The sequence below is a fragment of the Labeo rohita genome, chromosome 1 (assembly GCF_022985175.1).
Source record: "Labeo rohita strain BAU-BD-2019 chromosome 1, IGBB_LRoh.1.0, whole genome shotgun sequence".
Taxonomy (NCBI): Eukaryota; Metazoa; Chordata; class Actinopteri; order Cypriniformes; family Cyprinidae; genus Labeo; species Labeo rohita.
In genome coordinates, this window is record NC_066869.1 from 23297279 (window position 1) to 23321210 (window position 23932).

At 35.0% G+C, this 23932-nt stretch overlaps 2 protein-coding genes across 3 annotated transcripts; one reads left to right on the forward strand and one right to left on the reverse strand.

The window, feature by feature from the left end:
• Window positions 1-1233: 1233 nt before the first annotated feature.
• htra3a (HtrA serine peptidase 3a) lies at window positions 1234-12534 on the reverse strand. Of its 2 annotated transcripts, XM_051121844.1 has the most exons (10): window positions 11876-12534; window positions 10072-10171; window positions 9199-9421; window positions 7045-7239; window positions 5327-5359; window positions 5131-5245; window positions 4792-4851; window positions 2602-2659; window positions 2314-2409; window positions 1234-2169 (listed from the first exon to the last, which is right to left on the reverse strand). In XM_051121844.1, exons 1-10 carry the CDS (start codon window positions 12291-12293, stop codon window positions 2001-2003), a joined length of 1467 nt encoding a protein of 488 aa, XP_050977801.1. In that variant the 5' UTR covers window positions 12294-12534; the 3' UTR covers window positions 1234-2000. The 2 variants fall into 2 exon arrangements, with proteins under 2 accessions (XP_050977801.1, XP_050977878.1); XM_051121921.1 differs by lacking the exon at window positions 4792-4851.
• Window positions 12535-18528: 5994 nt separating this feature from the next.
• Window positions 18529-19725, forward strand: LOC127170340 (GTPase IMAP family member 4-like). The gene is given in 3 exon segments (XM_051118221.1): window positions 18529-18609; window positions 18737-19231; window positions 19234-19725. Coding segments are annotated over 3 exon segments (654 nt in total). The 5' UTR covers window positions 18529-18605; the 3' UTR covers window positions 19389-19725.
• The last annotated feature ends 4207 nt before the right edge of the window (window positions 19726-23932 follow it).

The window sequence follows — 23932 nt, forward strand, 5'->3', positions numbered from 1 at the left end:
AACTGTGAATTATTGGAAACAGAGGGCGTTCTGGATTACAGCAGGCTATTTCATAACAACTGTCCGTGAGGATTTAGGATGGTGACAACAGAGAAAACAGTTCCAGGAAACGAAGTATAAACTCATCCTCAACCAGTCCCACCTCAAGGGAATGCGTAAAAGTAGCCTATTACTTTGCCTATCCACCTTATTCTTCAACGTGAAAGTAAGCCTATGGGTGACACTTCCTGTTCATTAACCACTATATAGAAATAGGGATAGTTAAAAGAAACAAAATTTATACGTAACAATTACGTTTGCACTTTTTACAGTGTAGCTCTAAATGTGTCGTTTTAATGCTGAAAACTTACCTCAAATTTTCTCATGTCCTCGAAATCGTCAATATCTTAGCAGCCATTCATACTGGACGTGTTTTTGCTCTAAAAAACGTGTGAAGCAAGGAGTAGAATGGGAAAAAAAAACGCAATGTCTCCAGATGGCAAATTTGAGTGATGTCCGTTTAATGCATGTTTGCATTAATATGGAAATAATAATAATAATAATAATAATGGCAAGGTGTAATGCAAAAACGAGTTCTTTTCCTTATAGGCTATGAATTTTAACCATGTTTTTACTACAAATAAAACCAAAATAAATAAATAAATAAATAAAATAAAACATGGTTACTACAGGCAAATCATGGTAACCATAAATTATCTTTTTTTTTTTTTTTGCTACACTAACCATAGTTCAACTGTGATATTTGTAAAACTGTGGTTATACAAATGGTAATCAATGCACCAAAAGAAACATGGTTACTACACTTTTACTAAAATCATAGTTTTCGTAAGGGTTGCCACTTGGAGAACTGGAAAAATATCCCACTTAACCTGAATTTGCCCTAACTATTATTGCTTTGTATGTTTTTACCAAACCAAAAATAGTTCCAAACAAAGCCACCCTTACCAGACAAGCAAAACACAGCTTGTTCTGGAATAATTCAATGTTTTTGGTTGCGTAAAGATTCGGTGAAGACTTGTTTCATTCTTAGAATTAATCAGTGTTTTTGAATTAATTGATTGAGTTAATGATTAAAGTCACTCACTCATAAAGACTTTCACTTCTCGCCATCATAATTATAATCTGCATATGCCAATCCCAACAAGAATGACTTTGCTCTGGATCTTACAAAGTGGCAAAAAATAAATGTAATAAAGTAACATAAATATATAGAAATAATAAATGTAGCTCTTTTTATTCATTCCTCTATACGTGTAGGATGTTACAGGACTGAACTAATGTCACATTGTCTGGCTTCCTTCTGCCTGTTCCTGCTCTGGAATACACTCTGTGATACAAATAGTGAGTAAAACTATTCTGGTGTAATCTTAAACATTTATTACACTACAGTCATTGAAAGTGTTTGTAAATTTTAAAACAGTGTCAAACACTTTAAGTCAGCTTTGAAAGCATAGTTATTCCAGAGTATTCAATAGTCATTTATCAAAATACGTATTCATTGTGCAAATATTTTGCCTTCAACAAAGTTAAAAACAATATCAGTAATTGCCTTTACAAAATCACTACTGGTGTATTTCCTGTAAGCAACAGCATCTTATAAAATTAAAATATTATACTTAATGTGTCAAAAAACAATCAGTAGCGCATGTGTAAAGTATATCAACAAAGTGCCTATTTTTAATATTTCTAAAGAAGTACTGATCTCTAAAGTCAGTCTAAGTCAGTCTTGAAAAAAGGCACTGTAACACTGTGTAGTTTTACTGTAAAATACCATGACATTAATAACATTCAATTTAAAAGACAATTGATTAAAAAAGTAGTCCTGTAGGAAACGTTTTTTTTTTTTTTTATCCATTTCTCCTTTGGAACCCAGATGCGATGACATGTTAATTATGATCTATTTTCACATTTTCATCCATCTGTAGAAACTCAAGCACACTTAAGTCTTTAGCAATCTGCTTCACTTGTGTTCAATCCTCTGGTTCCCCATCTCTTGATTGTCACTGCATGAGGATATTAGGTTCAATGTTAAATAGTAGATCATCATTACCACGTCGAACTTCCAGAAGAAGGGGTATGTCTTCCTCAATTGCCTCTTGTAATTCTCCAGTGTTGACCAAAGGATGGCCATTTAGCTTTACTATAATATCACCTGTTTCAAGCCCACCTCTGTGAAAAGGAACAAATGAAAGGGGAATGACGCGATTTCTTTTGGATAAATCAGTGCATGATGTTGTCAAAACTTGCTGCATGTATGTAACATTTTAAAAAGAATCTGAGGTGGACAGAAGTTACTTTTTGGCTGAGACATACTTCTGAGCTGGGGAGTCTGGGACAACTTCATGGACAAGAATTCCACTGCCAATATCTGGAAAGTCTGGATTATTCCATTTTAATCCCTGGACAAGGCTAAGGAAAAGAAGACAAACAGAAAACCTGAGATTTGAGGAAAAGAATGCAGGCACAGATGACTCCTCTTAGAAAGATTACTGACTGAACCTAGATACCTAAGCAATGAAATCAGTTTATGTTGGCATTGTTTTGTAAATCTAACACTATTAAATGAGAAAAAAAAACATTGATGTTGATGACATAACATACTTCTCTGTTAAAGTGACCATTTTGATTCCAATAAACCTTTTCTTGGGCCCTTTTAGATCTGAAAGAGAAATGATATTTGTACAATTAGATCTTTGTACAATTTCATGGTGCATTCAAGTTATATAGAAAGATTGTATTTATGAGTTGAACGCACATACACTATAGTAAATATGACTGGGAAACATGTTTTTAAGTCTTAAATTTCCAATTTCAGAGCATGCCAGTAATAAAACATGGTAGACGGCCGCAGTGGATGGAGCACTTGTATTGATAGTACTATAAATTTGCTGAAATTAATGAAATCATCATTTTAAAGTTAGATGTACAAAATATAATACTGAACAATAACAGTAAAATAAATAATGATTCTGTTTACAGAACCTTACAATTAAAACTTATTGCTCTATGTTTTAGTATATAGGTATAACACCATCTTGCTCCAACCAAAGTGATTTAAATGCATCTAATGTTGTAGTTATGACTTCCCAACGCATAAATACAAACTTCCCAGGAGGACTTGAACACACCATTAGACCACTGTAGTACCCTGCATGTAGTGTTATTCCTAAACAACAGCTTTAGGGTGACCATACATGCCTTTTTTCCCCAAACACGTCCTGGTCAGGAATTCTATATTGCTTAAAATATCCAGGTTTTGGTTTTGTTTTCCTGTTTTTATACTTTTATACTTGAAATAATGATCGAAAAGTAGCTTTACCAATAACAAGCAGGTACTGTACATAATCGACCAATCGTAGTGTGTGAGAAGATGGGATCTACAGAGAACGGTCAAAGCAATGCAAATTCACGTACGTGTTAGGTTTGTTGAGCTTGAAACGACGCTAAGCAGACTGATCAGTGTTTGACATCGAAAATCCATGAGAACAAGTCGAAAGCATAAGAAGCTATCTGCTCTTTGTAGCTCTCACAGTACTTTTATTACATACATTGTTCGGTCTGCACAGTGCAAACAAGCCAAAACCTGGATATTTTAGGCAATACAGAAATCCTGGCCAGGAAAAAGGGCACGCATGGTCACCCTAGCTTAGCACAGACATTTGCATTGTAATGTGAAACTGAACAAATAACAGTCTTTTTTTATTCATGAAACACTGAAGCAAAGAGTTATATCAACTTGCAGTTAGCTAACAGCAGGTTACTGGGGCAAATTCATGCAAAGCAATTTTACATCATGTTTGATAAACAGTTAACAATCCAATTCAGCGTTCTATCCTAAACATCCATAATATTTATCTTCTTTAGTTAGTTTAAGGGATAGTTCAGCCAAAAATGAAAATTCTGTCATTAATTACTCACCCTCATGTCCTCCCAAACCCATAAGACCTTCGTTCATCTTCGGTACCCAAATTAGGATATTTTGAAATTTGAAAGCTTTCTGACCCTGCATTGACAGCAATTCAAAAGACACGTTCAAGGCCCAGAAAGGTAGTAAGGACATCAATAAAATAGTCCATGTGGCATCACCCTAGTGAAAAAACAGCATATGCTTGTAGGTATGTTTTGATGCTGGGATGCTGGTTAGGTATGTTTTGATACTGGTTTAAGCTGGTCCTTAGCTGGTCATGTTGCTGGTCAAGGACCAGCATAAACCAGCAAAGGACCAGCATAAACCAGCTAAGGAACAGCATAAACCAGCAAAAGACCAGCTTAAACCAGCAACAAAACATACCTAACCAGCATCTCAGCATCAACACAAATACCTACAAGCCTATGCTATTTTTTTCACCAGGGCAGGGGTTCAACCGTAAATGAAGCTATGAGAATAGTTTTTGTGCACAAAGACAGCAAAAACAATGGCTTTATTCAACAATCTCTTCTCTTCCATGTCAGCCAGTTAAATAACATTACGATTGAACCACAGATTTCACATTGATTATTTTAACGATAGTCCTTACTACCTTTCTGGGCCTGTACTGTTGCTGTCTATGCAAGGTCAGAAAGTTCTCAGATTTAATCAAAAACATCTTAATTTGTATTCCAAAGATGAATGAAAGTCTCATGGGTTTGGAACAACATGAGGGTGAGTAATTAATGACAGGATCTTAATTTTTGGGTAAACTTTCCCTGTGTGATGGACCAGTTAAAAGTTGATGCATGTTTTATGTCATCAGGCTGGCAAGATGACTAGTCGCTAGCTAGCAAAGTGAAATTTGCTAGCAATTACCTCACCTGAGGCAGTCTTCGCAGCCTGAGACTGCGTGAAGTTTGTCCTGACTACCCTTTGTTTGACTGAAATCAAAGTAAAGGACACCAAGGATGTAATGGACAGCGCTGCTTCACACATAGTGTATTTGTTTTGTAGCCATTTTGTTTCAGTTGGCAGAAGATAATTAAAGAAGTGGGATTCTTGTAAAATGTAATCTCAGATTAACATGATTGAATGAAAATGAACATCCATTGGCAACTCAGGTTTTTGTGTGCTAACATCAGTGTTGATTAATTCATTTTGGAATGGGAACTTTTCAGAACTTTTGCGATTAGTGAATTACCTCTGTGCTTGATGCTTACCTTTCTGCTCTTTATCATTAGATTCATCAAGGAATTTACTGATTCGGTCTGATGGAATTGCAAAAGAGATCCCTGCAGTGACTTTTAGTGTGTTTATTCCGATCACTTCACCATCCTAACATGACAGAAATATTATGTAAAAAGCTAGCACTATTAAATGTATCTAACCAGTGTCTAAAACTTCATTCACACTCACCAGATTAATAAGTGGACCTCCTGAGTTTCCATACTTCCCATTGATGATGAAAGAGAGAAAAAGAGAGACTCAAATTCAGCCAAAACAATCTTGTAAACAATTTCTACACTGACCAAAATTATAAACGCAACACTTTTGTTTTTGCCCCCATTTTTCATGAGCTGAACTCAAAGATCTAAGACTTTTTCTATGTACACAAAAGGCCTATTTATCTCAAATATTGTTCACAAATTTGTCTAAATCCGTGTTAGTGAGCACTTCTCCTTTGCCGAGATAATGCATCCACCTCACAGGTGTGACATATTAAGATACTGATTAGACAGCATGATTATTGGACAGGTGTGCCTTAGGCTGGCCACAATAAAAGGCCATTCTAAAATGTGCAGTTTTATCACACAGCACAATGCCACAGATGTCGCAAGTTTTGAGGGAACATGCAATTAGCATGCTGACTGCAGGAATGTCCACCAGAGCTGTTGCCCCTGAACTGAATGTTCGTTTCTCCACCATAAGCCGTCTCCAAAGGCGTTTCAAAGAATTTGGCAGTACATCCAACCAGCCTCACAACCGCAGACCATGTGTAACCACACCAGCCCAGGACCTCCAAGATCGCCTGAGACCAGCCACCCAGACAGCTGCTGCAACAATCGGTTTGCATAACCAAAGAATTTCTGCACAAACTGTCAGAAATTGTCTCAGGGAAGCTCACCTGCATGCTCGTCGTCCTCATTGGGGTCTTGACCTGACTGCAGTTTGTTGTTGTAACCAACTTGAATGGGCAAATGCTCATTCAATGGCATCTGGCACTTAGGAGAAGTGTTCTCTTCACGGATGAATCCCGGTTTTCACTGTACAAGGCAGATGGCAGACAACGTGTATGGCGTCGTATGGGTGAGCGGTTTGCTGATGTCAACGTTGTGGATCGAGTGGCCCATGGTGGCGGTGGGGTTATGGTATGGGCAGGTGTATGTTATGGACAACGAACACAGGTGCATTTTATTGATGGCATTCTGAATGCACAGAGATACTGTGACAAGATCCTGAGGCCCATTGTTGTGCCATTCATCCACGACCGTTACCTCATGTTGCAGCTTGATAATGCATGGCCCCATGTTGCAAGAATCTGTACACAATTCCTGGAAGCTGAAAACATCCCAGTTCTTGCATGGCCAGCATACTCTCCGGACATGTCACCCATTGAGCATGTTTGGGATGCTCTGGATCGGTGTATACGACAGTGTGTTCCAGTTCCTGCCAATATCGAGCAACTTCGCACAGCCATTAAAGAGGAGTGGACCAACATTGTACAGGCCACAATCAACAAGCTGATCAACTCTATGCGAAGGAGATGTGTTGCACTGTGTGAGGCAAATAGTGGTCACACCCGATACTGACTGGTTACAGCAAAACTGCACACTTTAGAATGGCCTTTTATTGTGGCCAGCCTTAGGCACACCTGTGCAATAATCATGCTGTCTAATCAGCATCGTAATATGCCACACCTGTGAGGTGGATGCATTATCTCAGCAAAGGAGAAGTGCTCACTAACACAGATTTAGACAGATTTGTGAACAATATTTGAGAGAAATAAGCTTTTAGTGTACATAGAAAAAGTCTTAGATCTTTGAGTTTAGCTCATGAAAAATAGGGGCAAAAACAAAAGTGTTTATAATTTTGGTCAGTGTATATTCTGCAGACAGCATTCTCTTTAGTCTTACATTGATGATAGCGTCAGTCTGGATGTAGTCCATGTCAGAGTCACGAATGCCGAGCTCTTTTCCATCCCTCTGTGTTGTGCTGACGATGCCTGTCGTGACTGTGTTCTGAAGTGCAAATGGACTGCCAATGGCAACCACAAACTCACCAGGCCTCAGGTCAGCAGAGCGACCCAGTGATAACACTGCTAATTTTTTCTGCAGGAAAAATAACATAAACAATTCATGCAAATTAATTAATTGAAAACATGATTCAGTCAATCAGTGCAGGACTGGTGGATTTTTTCGTCACTGGCACTTCCTACAGGTTGCAGTTCACACCAATAGGTGGCAACAAGTCTTTGTGAGTCTTTGAAACATTTGTTCAAAAGATTTGTTACAAAACAAGTAACTGTCTAGTTATATTTGGTATATTTGCAATATCTTTATATTTTTATATATAGCACAAAAAGTTAGAGTAGTACGGTGTTTTTCTGAATTGTCACTGTCTTTGAGAGTGAGTCTTTGAATCATGACTTGTTATTGGTTCAAAAACAACCTGTTGACCTGAAAAAGACACTGACATGTTAAAACAACGTTTAATGCTAAATGTTTTCACATCAACTACATTTTAACAAAATCTTTAGAGAAATAAGATGTTGAAACACTGTCTAACTGATTTGATTTGATTTGCAAAATCTAAACAAAATTTAACAGTGAATCCATGATGTTGATTCACTTGAGAATAAACATTGAAATCCCAGCTGGGATGGGGATATGAACAACTGCACTTTTGCTCATGGGATATTACTTAATTGAAAACACTGCCATGTTCTTCTTGTCCCGTTTGCCCTTGTTTTGTTTGTGGACTTTTATAGTTTTTGCTTGGCTCCAGTTGTCCAACAGTCTTACTGTTTTGCAGTAGTTTCTAGTAAATCTGGTTTACCTCTGTGTATCTTAGCCCTTGGCTGTGTCCTAAATAACATACTCTCTTGAGTATGTACTTATTTTGCATAAGTAATTATTTTGTAACCACTAATAAAGTATGTTCTATATAGTAAGAATGCAAATTTACTACATAGATGTACTACATTAGCCATGTTTTTATTGTCACATGACCTACTAACATCAGTTACATTGCTTTATTGCCATTCAAAAAATCCTCTTCCATGGTCTTATGGAACAGTATAGTGTTCATCATGTGCACATTTCAGAATCTTGCCGGAAATAGTAGGTCATCTGCAATTTTGTATGCAGCCCTTGTTTCTTGGATTCCTGGTTTTCTTGTTTTTTTTTTTTTTTTTTTTTTTGTCATTCTAATAAACTGCTTGCATTGGATCTCACGCCACTTTGTCACTGACTTGGCCAAAATGACAAACACTTCCTGAACAAACTGAACTGCTTTTATTCCTTGCAAACACACAGTCTGTCCAAAGGATCAGATTTGAAAAACAATTCAGAATTGGTGCAGTATGGAAAAAGTCTAAGGCTGCAGACCAAAAGATGGGGAAATGACATGAGCTGCTATAAACAGAACAAAATATCTGCAAGCAATCCAAACTCTCTGACGTGGGAACATTCCTCAATTTTTGTTTCAAAAGCAATCCCTATGCTGAATATTTTTTCTTTAATAGTCAAAAATGGGCTATGGAAATATTGCACTAGACCATTTACGCATCTCCATAATCAGATCCATATGCATCAGGAAACAAAACACCTCTTACAACACAACACCTCTTGAATTCTCTCACACAAATGTAGGTCAGCATGTGCAGCAGGCCACCATTAACATGTCCAAGTGTGTCTAGACTAGGGTGGATTGTGTGATATAAACCATCTGCCTCTGGAGTCATAAACACGGATTTAAGAGTCAAAGGTGTAGCCATTTATGGATGATTTGTGCTTTTTATTCTCTGGAAGTTTATGAAACATAAACTGTGGGCTATTGACTAAAAGGCTTTGTGTCAGAAAAGTCCACTGTAACAAAAAATATGGTGACAGGAAAAAAGGCTGAAGATTACAGTTTTTCAGCCTCAAGGCTCTGTTCCACATTTACAGTACAATAAAAATAAAGGAGACCAGGGAAACACTATAAAATGTTACAAGGAAATAACAGTCCTGTTATTTTGAACAGTCTAAAGCAGATGCCATCACTAATACTTGTGAAATGATTCTCACCTTTGGGTTAATTTTGATAGTGGCGATGTCAGACTTCTTGTCAATGTCTCTGATTGAGGCCTCGTATGTCTGGCCATCGTGTAGCTGCACTCGTAGATGCTGACGGCCAGTTACTGGTGTACTGCTAGCAACCACATGAGCATTGGTCACAATCAGACCGGACTGTGTCATTATGAATCCAGAACCGCTTGACAAAGGTACATGACGGCCAAACAGCGGGTGGCTGGACACAGACATTGAAAACAGTGGTTATTGCACTACACTTGACTACACTCTTAAAAATATATATATTTTTTATTGGCATCAGCGGTTCAGTGGAGAACATCCATGGAACCTTTTAAAAACAGAAAAGGTTCTTTATAGTCGAAAAAGGTTCTTTAGATTTTTAAAATGTTCTTCAAAATGGTTCTTTTAGAAACTGTTCACTGAAAGGTTCTTTGGGGAACCAAAAATGGTTCTTCTATGGCATCACTGCAGAAACACCCTTTTGGAACCTTTATTTTTAAGAGTGTAGGTGAACATTTCTTTTCTAGTATTGCTTGAAAGTAAAAGTTTATATAACCATACTTGGTAAACACGAAACAGTTTTATGTAAACTGACAGTTACAGTACAGTGCTCTTACGTTGACCTACATTGCTTGCATGATTACAACAGAGCTTAAATTGCTTGCATGATTACAAAAGAGCTTAAAAATGATGGAAAAGAAACTGCTGACCATCAGTGAGGTGAAATGAGTAGATTACTACATTATCAGATTATATAAACACACCTTGCCTCCAGTCTTCAATGAGGTGCAAAAATAGCAAATATTTTCAGCGATAAAAACAGTTACCATTACCAAATCAACATCATGAGAGCAGAATGGTATTTACTTGAGAAAGAGCTCGACATGTACCACAGCAGGGGCAATCTTCTCCACCACATCAGCAATGAAGTTAAACTTGTATCTTGGACTGTTCAGGTGTGCAGGACCTATACTTGCAGGAAGAACCATTCATGTCAATGATAGTACGTGATATGCCAAGTATGAAGACTACTGGGATGTGATTGACATTACTCCAGTCATCAGCATCACATTATCGTTCAGAAATCATTCTAATACGGTAATATGTTTGGTCAAATAAATGTGGTCTTAAATAATAATTCAGAGTTTGATTTTTTAACAGTTAAGTTGGCTTGAAAGCCAACTTACTGATCTGCTATTCAAACATATTATTATTCTTCTGTGCCAAAATTTAGTGAGTATCTCCACAATACTGCTCAGAACTAAACGTTCTATTAGGTTCATGTGCTAGTGATGCTCCCATTGAGCATATTAAAAAAAAAAAAAAAAAGAAGAAGAAAGAAATCCATTGTAATAATTTGGATCTCTGCTCATTTGTGACTAGGTGTGTCACATTTATTACTTCCCTCACATTCTGTGGGCCAGATGCAGATGGTATTCTGCCTAGGTTGTTTCCTCTTTTCCAAATCTTTAGTACAAAAGGGCTGAAAGCTGCGTTAAGATGGTGTTTATGTTCTCTGACTCTGAGTAAAACTGAAGTTGGCACCGGAATAGTAAGAGGAACAAAGAGTCTACATCTCACTAAACATCCAAAGTCACACTGATGTTTCTGCCTCGTATGCAAATCTTAGCACTTTATTTAGGGTTTAACTAACTGTCTCCTGCTGAAAAAAAGCTATTTATGTATAGAAAATTAAATATAGAATGATACGCTCTTAAAAATAAAAGTTCTTTTTTGGCAGTGATAGTTTAATGAAGAAGCTTGAAGATCCGTTGAACCTTTCAAAAGCAGAAAAGGTTCTTTAGTCGAAAAAGGGTTTTTAGATTTTTTAAATGTTCTTCAAAATGGTTATTTTAAGAACTGTTCACTGAAAGGTTCTTTGGGGAAACAAAAAAAAAATGGTTCTTCTATGGCATCACTGCAAAAACACCCTTTGAAACCGTGTGAAATTCCAAGAAGTCTCAATCAGACAAAATCTGACATCACACAGGAAGTTCAGTCAACTCAAAAAAGTTTATTCAACTTGAAATATTAAATTATACTAAGTGACAACTTAGATATTTGAGTTGAATCAACTTAAAATTTTAAGCCAGCTGGGTTACTTACCCATCTGCTAAGTTTAGCAAACATAAAATATCTAAGTTGTTACTTAGTCCAACTTAACATTTCAAGTTGACTAAATTTATTTTAGTTGGCTGAACTTAAAATTTTAAGGCAACAGGGTAACAAATTATTTTAAGTTGACTCAACAAATTGTGTTTTTTATTTTTTACAGTGTAATGGAGATATAACAACTGTCCTACCGCTGACTGACTGAAGAGTATTTGTGACTTTATGCTTTATTTGGATTGGCTACTATTCCAGATTCACTGTGCAGTACCAGCTCTGATAGTACCTATAAGGATTTATAATAAACAGCATCTTATATATCTATAAGATTATATAAATTTTTCACATACATACAAGATACATGATGATTTTAATATGGTATTAGCAGCCATATGTGTCAACAACATGTTTTTTTATAATAAATATTTTAAATACATGTCAATATTTTATATTTACTTATAGTATTGACAGGGTTGAGCATGGATATACATGCACATGATTTTCACGTCTAAAATATATTACACATAGATAAAATAAGTAGTTGAAGTGATCAGTGACTGACCTGAGCTTGGTGATGTACATGGACCCTTGTGCGTTTGGGTTATTACGGGGAGCCCTCGCTGTTGCGCTTTACGCGCGGCTGCCCTCATCTTGCACACATTCCCGTAGGTCTTTCCGTCGCTGCCACACACTCTGTGAGTTGTCTTACATTGGCAAACACCTTTGGAAAGTCGCTTACCGGCTGGAAATTTACATTCAAGCCCGTCGCCACACGGAGCATCATCCTTCCGACCGCACGGTGCGCCCTCGCCCAGGCTGCACACAAGACAGCAGTTGCAGTGGTCGGGCACATACCCGCTCGGGCAGCTCGGGCTCGGACATTTACTCACATCACACTTGGATGGACATTTCGTCTTCGGCTCGGCCACGGCGACGTCGTGCGCAAAGAGCACTGTTGCTGCGACCAGAATTACTTGCATTCCGTCGGTTTCCGAGTAGAGAAATACAGTTCAGGTGTCTAGTTTGTTCAATGAGCTACGACTTTAATTCTCTGTGAGATTTGTCCAGAGAGCATCACACGCTGATGTAGGCTAATGACGTGCATGCGTTTGATATAAAAATTCCTGGGTCTCGGAAGCTCTTCTTTGTGCTCTCTATGCAATGCTATTTTAAAACACGGTGCTGGATAAATCTTACTGATTTCTCGTACTTATACACGCACTTACTCCCACCACCCACTGCTTTTGAAGGCTAAATATACTCACACAGTGGAAGGTATGAGAGAGTCATTACTCAAATATCCAGTTCAGATCAGGCACATCAGATTAAAACATTATACGGAGATCTTTTATGAAGTGGATGTAACTCCCCAATCCTATATGACGATGCTAATTGGGTTGTCCTGCACAATACAAGATACTTAGAATATAGCCTACTATTGTACATTTTTGTTAACTCTGCATCATTTTTTTTTTTTTTGTCTTCTTACGGAAAATACTATAGGTAAATAGTTTTATTTTGGCCTGATTGTAAAGTGACAAGAATACTTTTTGTGCACAAAGAAAAAAAAAAAAAAAAAAAAAAACAAACAACAACAACAAAACAAACAAACAACAACAAAAAAAAGCAAATGACTTAATTGAACTGTTTCTTTTCTTCGTGTCATAGCTTCGTAAAATTAAGGTTGAACTTGAACCACTGATGTCACGCAACAGTACTATTTTAACAATATTCTTACTACCTTTCTGGGCCTTAAACGTGGTTGCTTGTTGTCTGTGGAGGGTCAATAAGGATTCTCGGATCTCGGATTTCATCAAAATGATCTTAATTTGTGTTCTGAAGATAATCAAAGGTCTTACGGGGTTGGAACGACAAGAGTGTGAGTAATTAATGACTGTTTTTTTTTTTGTTGTTTTTATTAATTTTAATTTTAAGAGCAATATCTTTATGAATGTAGAAAAAGCATTGCCTACATCAATGAACAGTGGACAAAAAGAAAAAAAAAAGTGGATGACAGGGATCCTTAAACACTATAAGGATTGTGTCCAAACAATATAGATATAACGCAGCAAAAGTGATGGCAAACCTCAATATTCACCTTCAAGATTCTGTTTCCACAAAATCCAACCTCTGAGCCTCACAAACCCATAAAAGAGCTGCAACTGCTTTGATATTTAATCACTGACACCAGTGCCAAAGTGCAGCAAACATTGTGTTCTGGTTATAAAACCTATACAGTTGAAGCACCAAGATGAACTTCAACATCTCCTCTGGCCAGACAAATCACCTGACATAAATAGTTTCAAACCACTGTGGGCAGTTTTAGAGAGAGGTGTGAGAAGCAGTTTTGTTTCTTCAACATGAATCAAATGGCTTTTGTTTCGACAGATGACATTAAACTGGATTCAGATGTTGTATAAATATATCAACTATTTATAATATCAAACAAAACAGCACAAATCAAAGGCAACAGCCTACAAAGGGACACAAAAAATGGAGACAATACCCCATCCAGAGGCGAGCATTAGTATTGCAAATGACACAGTATTGACAACGCTTAAATTTCAAATAAATAAATTTAGTAGTAAATAAAAGACAAATGCGTATATTCATGTGTACGGAGATGAAACAACCCTACACAAAACACAACATAATAAACAAGATAATTCTTGCACCGCACACAAGGATATTTTTTGTTTCATATAACCAATATAACTAGTTAATGTTCAGCTTAGTGTTTCTGTGTAGGCCCATACCCTATATGCAGTAGTTTTCTGTTTTATAGATGGAGGTAGAAAATATCATGACAGTTAAAGCTGCAGTAAGATGTGGACTGAAAGAAAAGTAGAAAAATGAACAATGAATCAGTTCAAATCTCATGTTTATTGAATTTCACAATTATTAATACATAATACATAATTAGTGAAACAACAAAAACAACACCAACAACAGCAACAAAAATCTAGTGATTAGATCAAATATTGAACAAAGAAAAAATACTGACAGGCTGGATAAGCATACATAAAACCACATGATAAAACAGAAACTGCACTAAGAATGCCAAATATAAAAAGAAGACAGAATCCAGTTGGCAAGAGGAATGTTATTTTATAGGACAAAAAAAAAGGTATTGTATTTAACTAATAGATAATCATACCCTGTGTAGCACATATGATTGTATAATGATTACATTTGACATATAAGCGAATGAAAGTTTAATCTCAAATTTAGTTTGAAATCATAGGATGTTCAGAATGGCAGTCTGATTCTGGTCAGAAAGTTGTTACACAATGTGCATAACATGTAGATTATTTGTGGGTACATTTGTTCATTTCTAACCTAATACTCCAAATTTGGTACATCCAACTCTCTGACAAATAAACATTTTTATTTAGTTGTTTACTATCCTCACTCCTTTTTCACTGCTTAATCTTGAGTTGGTTATGTTACCCGTCAAGTTAACATAATCCTGATATTTGAAGAGAATTTTACCTCTTTGCAAACATGTTTTTATAGAAATATTGGAGTGACATACAGATAAAAAAAAGAATATGATAAAGTGAAACATTTTCCAGCACATCTCTTTTCTGATGTTGTACTGCATTTCTTGAGGCCTTAAAAAGAAGAGAGAGAGAAAAAGTTTTTTTTTTTTTTTTTTTTTGGTCACAATCAGGCAGACAGTCAATGACAACCAATCAGAAAATGCAATTAAATGGATAGTTTACCCAAAAATGAAAAATTCTGTCATCATTTACTTCTGTTGAATATATAAAAAAATAATATTTTTGAAGACTGTTGATAACCTAACAATTGTTGGCAGCCTTTGACATCCATTGTATGATATTGTATGAAAAAAAAAAAAAAAAAAATCTTCAAAATATTTTCTTTTGTGTTGATCAGAATAATAATAATAATAATTTACACAAAGATGAGTAATTTAAATTTTTGGTGAATTATTCCTTTAAAAATTAGCTAACAAGTAATTGTGTGAAAATACATAATACCTCCTTTAAATCAATAAGCCTTCCTTTAAATCATCTTCTGGTTTCTCTATTAAAATGAAAAGAAACACACACACATGGTCATAACCTTAACCACATCCAGTTTTAGATTTAATACATTACAATTTTTAATACTTTACTTAATATGCTCTTTGTTTGCATTATTAGGTACATACTTTTTTGTTTTATTTGCTCTGGATGTTTCTTCTTTTCTTTTAAGTATTGACAATGATTCCCATGATACACTGCAGAAATCTTATCAAGCAGTTGGTTTACTTGAGTCTGATCACTGACGTCCTTGTTATTTAGTGCATGAGTTGTACAACTGTACAATTGAACACAACGTTCAAGCTCTGGATTCTTCTTAATTAATTCTTCAATATCCTTGTTTTCTAGTTTATGCTTTCCAGTGAAAAGGATCATTGTGTGTGTTTTGTCAAAATGCATGCATATGTGATCTATCATTTTGAAGGTTTCCTTGGTGACTTGTTCCACTCCGATTACAATCATAATGACATGTGGCCCTGGAGTAGCATGTGACAAAGACTCAGAGATTAAATCATTCACTTCTGTTTCTTCCTTAATGCTAGGAGAATCAATCAATTTAAAATTAATCCCAGGCCTTTTGATTGTATAAATCAGTGATTTGCTGCTTTCAAATTCGTTATCTTTTCCTAAAAGTGTCTTGATGGTTGAGGTCTTTCCTACTCCAGCCTCTCCCAGGACAAGAACTCTGACTTCTTTATTTGACTTGTCCATTGGTTCTACAGTGTCTTTCTTGTGACTTTTATTATGTTCACTTGAATCTCCCATCATTTCATCAGGTGTGATTTGATCTTGTTCTGGTTTTCCAGTCGTTTTTTTATCTTGCTTTTCACTCTGGGAGCTCTCCACAGAATTTTCTTTTATTCTCTGTGTTTTTTTTAGATCCTCTAACAACTTGTTTAGTTTCTTACCAGATAACCTATCTTTGTTGTTCCAGGTGTGCATTCGATTTCCACAGCGGTGAATAACGCTCCTCAATGCTCCCTCTTCTTCGGCAATAAACTGATCAAAGGATTTTGACTCAAGGTTATCATGGAATGAGAACAGAAGTGTGGTATGTTTAAAAAAATCTTCTCCTAGGACTTTACGTAATTGTAAAGTCATATGCATCTCTTTTGCTGTATAGGAGCCGATGGGGATGACCATGAGAAAAGCATAATGCCCATTAAGTGACGCAGTGGCTGCCTTTATTTGTGATGTGACCTCATCCTCAGAGATTTTAGTACAGTGCCATCCAGGAGTGTCCACAACTGTGACTTCCATTCCATTGATTGTCGCTGTTTCAGTCTGGTTTGATACTGTGACTGATTGAGTGGATGCATGGGATTTAAAAACCTTTTTACCAAGTATTTTGTTTCCTGCAGCACTTTTACCAGACCCTGTCGTACCAAGCAGGACAACCTGCAGTTTATCTTGGGCTTCCATTATCAAGGTAGTCTGCCACACTGTACAGAAAGCAAATAGCCCGTCCTATAGAACGAAAGAGTAATAGTGTCTTTATTAATTATGTGGAATAATTAGTATTTGCAACAATATATTTAATTTCAATTAGAAACTACGTAATAGTTTGTTCCAGGGAATGTGGTTGTAGACTGTCACTCCGCTTGTCTTTATTTACATGTTCCAGTCAGGCTTTCAGTCTGTGCATTAGAAATGGGCATTACATCATTACGCCACTAAGAGGGACAGTAGGAGGTGATTTTATGAGTCATTTATTTAAAATAAGTTTATGTTTAAAATATAACTTTCAGTACCAATGACTTTTCAGAAGGCTTCTGTCATCGGTTGTGGGAGTAGGTCTATGTACCTTTGGTGAGCATGTACGAAAGCCTATTTTCTTAACTGTAGGGGACTAAAGTCTCAAAAATATTCAAAACTACATAAAGTTGCTGTAAGAATTCTACCATAAATGCTGCATTCATTCAGAAACTAAACATATGATTGATCACATCCATAAATGCTTCATACTTATATTTCCTACTCAATAACAGGTGAAAAAAAAAAAAAAATAATAAAAATAAAAAAGATTGTCATAAAACACATCCATATAAAATGCTTCATAATGGACTTATATTTTACTGTAGGCTCAGTTCTAAGAAATAAAGTCAGAATTGTGAGTGTATATCTGATAGAAAACTTGCTATTGTGAGAAAAAACAAAAAAAAAAAAAAAACATAACCATGGAATAAAAATGAGTCACAATGAACTTCTTTTACTTTTTTTATTCAGTGGTGGAAATTTATTTCCATAGTATAATTACCACCTAATAAAAAAGAAAAAAAGTTTCAGACCAGCACTGCTGAACAAAACCAAATTAGAATGAACAAAATCATGAAATTAAGCAAAAAATTATATTTGAATGATTGGGGTATCTTTTAATATGCATATTTATTTTTCTTGTCATTACTTGTTTTGTGTTTAATGATTTTACAATATTGTATGCTAACACAAAATGGCAATAAATAAATGTCAAAATTAAAGTCAATGGCATTAAAGCAATGCAAATGACAGTATGTCTAGTGCAGTACATGTGGATTATTATTTTTTAATTATAAATCCAGCTAATTAATGAGGAATAAGGACTTTATTCCACTAGTGCGTGCATGTGACAGTTTACCACCCTATCAGTACACCTGATAAATGTCTGGCAAAAAGCCAAAACAGTTAAAGTTCACTCATTTAACATGTATTTGTCTTATCAATATTCTGGACACTTGTTTAACGCTGCAGCCAACACTGATATATATATATATATATATATATATATATATATATATAAAATAAAAAAACAAAATTAATAAAAACAAAAACAAACAAACAAACAGGTGCTTCAATTATATGTTATATGTAATGGTATTCAAAATACTATAATTGTGTCTAATGGTATATGAAATATTCTTTTAATGTCAAAAACCTTAGATTTATTACATGCATTACGATAACTATTAAAATCCATATTTGTCAACTAACTGATTTCTTTTTGTAAGTAAGTGCCATAAACGCTTACCTTCAGAGAGCAGATCTCCCTTTGAATCACTTCCTCTCATCTCCTTTACTAAATAGTTCAAGTAAAAGCTCCAATCATAAAACTCACATGCAAAAGAGGTCGGGCTTAGATAATTATTTAAAACTGAAGGCAATAAACAGAACTCTGTAGTGACAGCTTCAATAAACCCACTGCCAGTTGATCTTCTGAAATCCTTGAAGGAGCAAAATAACCAGCAGGGAATCATTAACAGCACTACAATGAGTAAGTTCACATCTCTATCAATCCACCATCTTATGTCTACTAACAACAGTATTTAATTCTAGTTAATATTAGTTCAACTTATTAAATGTTTGTTAACAAATACTTTTGTATTTGTATTTGTCATCAGGTAGGGAGATACGCATAGTTTTGGTTGGTAAAACAGGTGTTGGCAAGAGTGCTACAGGAAATACCATTCTTGGTGAAAAGATATTTGTGTCAGAGTCAAGAGCTACATCAATCACTAAACAGTGTGCATATGCATCACAGATGGTAAACAGAAGGCAGATTTGTGTTGTGGACACTCCAGGTCTATATGACACAAAACTGCCCAATGAAGAAGTCTTAAATGAGATTGTGAAATGCCTGAGATATGCTGCTCCAGGTCCTCATGTCTTTCTTCTTGTAATGGCCATTGGGCGCTTCACTGAGGAAGAGAGAAACACTGTTGAAATGATTCACTCAGTCTTTGGCCAAGCAGTGCTCAGCCACATGATGGTCTTGTTCACCAGAGCAGATGATCTTGATGATGTGAGATTTGAGGATTACATTAAGGAGGCACCAGAGCTACAACAAGTGATAAATACATGCGGTGAGAATTACCATTTATTCAACAACAAGAAAAGACAAATCGCACACAAGTTGATGAGTTCATGAGGAAGATTGAAGCCATGATAAAACAGAATGATAACAGCTTCTACAGCCACAACTTGTTTACAATGGCAAATGAACTCAACAATGCTCAAAGAAACCATGAGGGAAAAGGACAAGATTATTGCTGACCTTAAAAGGAAATAAAAGCATTACAAAAAGAAACAAATAAAAGTTGCAGCATAATGTAGTATTTCATACAATATAAATGTGGCAGAAGATATACAATAAATGTCATATTCTAACAACTAATGATTATATTAATCTTTCTGTTATGATTGTTTTTTAAACATACATGTACACTTTATTAATTGTTTTATTTACCCTGTTGAAAATGTACCGATAATCTGCTTAATTTATAGGAATTTGATTGGAGTTAGAAGTTTACTGACTCTTACTGCTGCTGTATTATTATTTTTTAGCATTTTAACCACTGATCTTTTAAATATGCTTGTTTTGCCATTTTTAAGTCTGTTAAAAATAATAATAAATAAAATCTTGTTTTATAGTTGACTCTTTTGTGACTCTTTTTGCAGCTTTTTATTACACTCTACCTATTACCAGCGTTGGGAAGGTTACTTTGTTAATGTAATAGGTTACAGATTACAAGTTACCTTATTAAAAGGTAAGTAATGTAACTATTTCAGTCACTTAATTAATGTAACTGATTACATTGGTTCTACATTTCTAACTTATGTTTTCAACTGTTAATCATTTTGAAACATTTAAAACTTCAATTTTAAAGCATAGCCAGCCCAAAATCAGACTTTAGAACCTCTTTTTACTCTGATCTCATCCTGAGGTTAAATACTGATTTAAAATGTAATGTAATATAAATTTTATTTATATAGCACTATTAAAACAACACATATTGACCAAAGTGCTTTATATCATCACAATATAAAGATAAAACAAAACAACAAAAAAAAAAAAAACAAATAAAACATCACCTAAAACAACAACAATAATAACAATTATCAACAAAAAGAATACACCATGGCGAACAAATATGTATTTAGCTGTGCTTTAAAAACATAGACAGAATCAAAATTCCTGACATGAAAAGGTAGGCTATTCCAAAGGCGCTACTGCTGCAAACAGCAGTCTCCTTAACTTAGTCCTTGGAATTTTTAAATAAAATTATTTAAAGATATAGTTTAATAGCTATGATACAGATATCAAGTTTTTACATAGCTATAACAGGAAATACATCTAACAATGTCTTAGAAAAAACACAGTAAAAATAAATAAATAAATAAAGCATATACATAAATCCAAAGAGAAAACCATTCTAATTCTGAAAAACTACCACCCAAGTAATTAGTCTGAGAGAATTATTGATTTATTGAAATGTACTGATACAATAAAATCATGAACTCTCGCTGCGGTTTGAACCTTGAACAGTGGAACTAAATACTGCTCAAATCAACAGTTTACTGTAAGCAGGGAAAAAGTGCTTTGTCAAACAAAAATATGTGAAACAACACCACATTAATTGTCAAACATTTCCTGAGTGTAAACCAAATTAAGTGAATAAATAAATAAATAAATACAGTTAAATGTACTAAAGCTTAACATAATCGTAGTAGTACTGGCATAGCCAAGTACTGTAGAATATAGCAAAATTATTAGAATATAATGCATAATCTTGAGTGGCTTTGTGCTTTTATGAATCTACTGCAGTGTAATAAATCACGATACAATACAATAATGTTACATAATAACTGAAAATCTCACTTGGGACATTTAGGAAATTCTATTTTTTAACTACCAGTTTGTTTCTTGTCTTTATTGGTACAACCTCTGTGACCTTTTTATTCAGTTTACGTGGCTGTACTAAATGTAATGAGCTGTAAAATATATGGACTATGATATGAAATGCATACAGTAAAACTAAATTAAACATTAACAACCAATAAAAATATATATTATCAATGCATGATACTAGCTGACTGGAAATCGTTTACATTTGTGCTTGGAACTACTGATTATAAATTTTACCAGTAAGTGAAAGACAAAAAAGGATATTTTGTCTGCATGGCTGGTGAATATGAATCAGCAGCATCCAAAAGACACAGACATAGAAAATCTATGTAGTCTTGGCAATACAGCTGATCATCTTCATATATTCACTCTCAAAAAAAAAAAAAAAAAAATGCAAAAGCTGACACTGGGATGGTACCTTTTCAAAAAGTACAACTTTGTACCTTATCTACCCTGAGAGGGTGCATACATATGAGTGCCGAAGGTGTATTAGTTCTCAGTGAAAGCTTTTGAAACTCTTTAAATATTTTTGTAACCAGTTACATCTCTTGCGTCCCTTTGTGACCTGTTTTATCAGTGTTCACCTGTAATCTGATTAACACTGGCTAGAATTAATCACGTACTAAAGAGCTCATGTGCCATTTAATGTATCATATTAAATATAGCTTTTTCCTTTTTTCTTGTAAAAATATTTAATCAGTTCTTAAATCGTGAATCAATAGCAGCAATAACAATAATTAAATTAACAAATCAGTCAATGATCTGTTTATTCACATGGTTTTATTGTGTCAAAAAGGTAATTTTAATTAAAAACAGCCTACAATGTATTTATATGTATTTAAATACATTGACAAATAACACAAATATATACACTGTATTGAGCCTATCAGGTTGCGCTATACCCCTCTATTAGAGCAGCTTTATTAAAGAGGTCATTGGATGCCCATTTTCCAAGCTGATATGATTCTTTAGGGTCTTAATGAAAAAATCTATAACATACTTTGGTTAAAAAATCTCAGTGGTAGTCTAAAACAACACCCTTTTTACCTTGTCAAAATGAGCAAAAATCAACCCATTCTGATGGATTGTTTCTTTAAATGCAAATGAGCTCTGCTCTCCCCGCCCCTCTCTTCTTACCATGGAGTGACGAGCCTGTTTACTTTAGCCGCATTTAGTGTGTTGAGCTGCAAAACGGCGATCGCAGAGATTCATAAAAAACCCTTATACTCACTTGTGCTGTAAGTGAAGCTGGATCATGAATGATTTGCGCGAACATAGACGGATATATGTAGATTGAGAGGTGCATTCCCTTCACAAACAAGCGTAACCCACTGCATCTTCAGCAGCTCAGATGTCGGGAGTAAATGACGACCACTATGTTCATTATTACGTCCAGAAGCACAACACCTCAATCGCTCAATCTGAGATATTCTTGTCTAATTTACATCCCTGCTCCGGCATCTAAACAATGGAGGTCGAATATTACAGCTGATGTAGGCAGGGTCTGAGGTAAGACGCTCATATCAATCAACTATTGTGGGAGCGGCCTCTGTCTGTGTGACGCCACACTGACAGGCATCTGAGAATGGCTCGATTTGGAAAAGGGGAAATTATTTTTACAGATCAATTAAAAATGCATGGATTTTTATCATTATAGGGCAGATGTGTACATACACAACACACATTAATGTTCAAACAGTATGTAAAACTGAACTTTGCATCCGATGACCCCTTTTAGAGCTGTAGACAAAGTCTTCATCAGTGAAAGGAGAACAGTGGACAAAAACAAATGTTAGAAAAACAGAATTACTGCAGCAAAAACTGCTTTAATATTTAACCAAAGACACCAGTTTCAAAATGCAGCAAAGATGGTGTTTTGGTGTTATAAAACCTGGACAGTTGGAGCACCAAGATAAACTTTAACTTTAACATCTCCTCTGGTCAGACAAATCACCTGACATAAATATTTTCAAACCACTGTGGTCAGTTTTGGAGAGAAGAATTAGAAGCAGATTCCTTTCTTCAACAGGAAGCTAGTTGTATGAATATATTCTAAGGTTAGAAGATGTTTTAAAGGGGAATGGTGGTAATACACCTTAATAAAGAAAAATATTTCCTTGGTTTTCATATTATTTTGCCCAACCCCTGTATATGAAATGTTTTGGATGTTATTTTTGTTTCCCCCATATGTAATAATAACAACACACTGTTACAGGCTATATATTATAGGCTAGTATTGTAGCGTGTATGTTGTATATTGTTACTGATCTATTGAATCAACCAAGACACACTTGAATTTTAAATAATAACCTACATGGTGGTAAATAAAGTGTATATTCATTTGTATGAAGATGAAAAATGCAACATAATCAACTTTTGTGTGTGTGTGTAATACATAAGGATTTTCACTGTATTTATATAAGAATGTATGGTGCTGGTTTGACACCTCTTTAAAAGGTCATAATTAAGAAAAAAAATCTTTCAAAGCTGTCTGTGTAGGGTGCATTTTTCATAATGACTTCACAAATTTAAAAAATAAGGTTTTCTGTTATGGTTAGGGGTATAAAATATCATGACAATTAAAGCTTCAGTAAGACTTATGTGAAGCTGCGTAAAATGTTTACTAAAAGAAAAGTAGAAAGATAAACAATGAAATTCAAATCTCATGTTTATTGAATTTCACACACACACTAAGTTAAATAGTCAAAAAGTAGTGATTAGATCAAATATTGAACAAAGAAATACATTGAAAAGATGGATAAGCATTCATCTCACAAGTTCACATGATAAAACAGAAACTGCATTAAGTACAAAATCAAGATAGAATCCTTGGAGGAAATGCTATTTCATAGGACAAAAAAATGGTCTTGTGTGTAATTAATAGATAATCACACCTTACATTTATACCCTG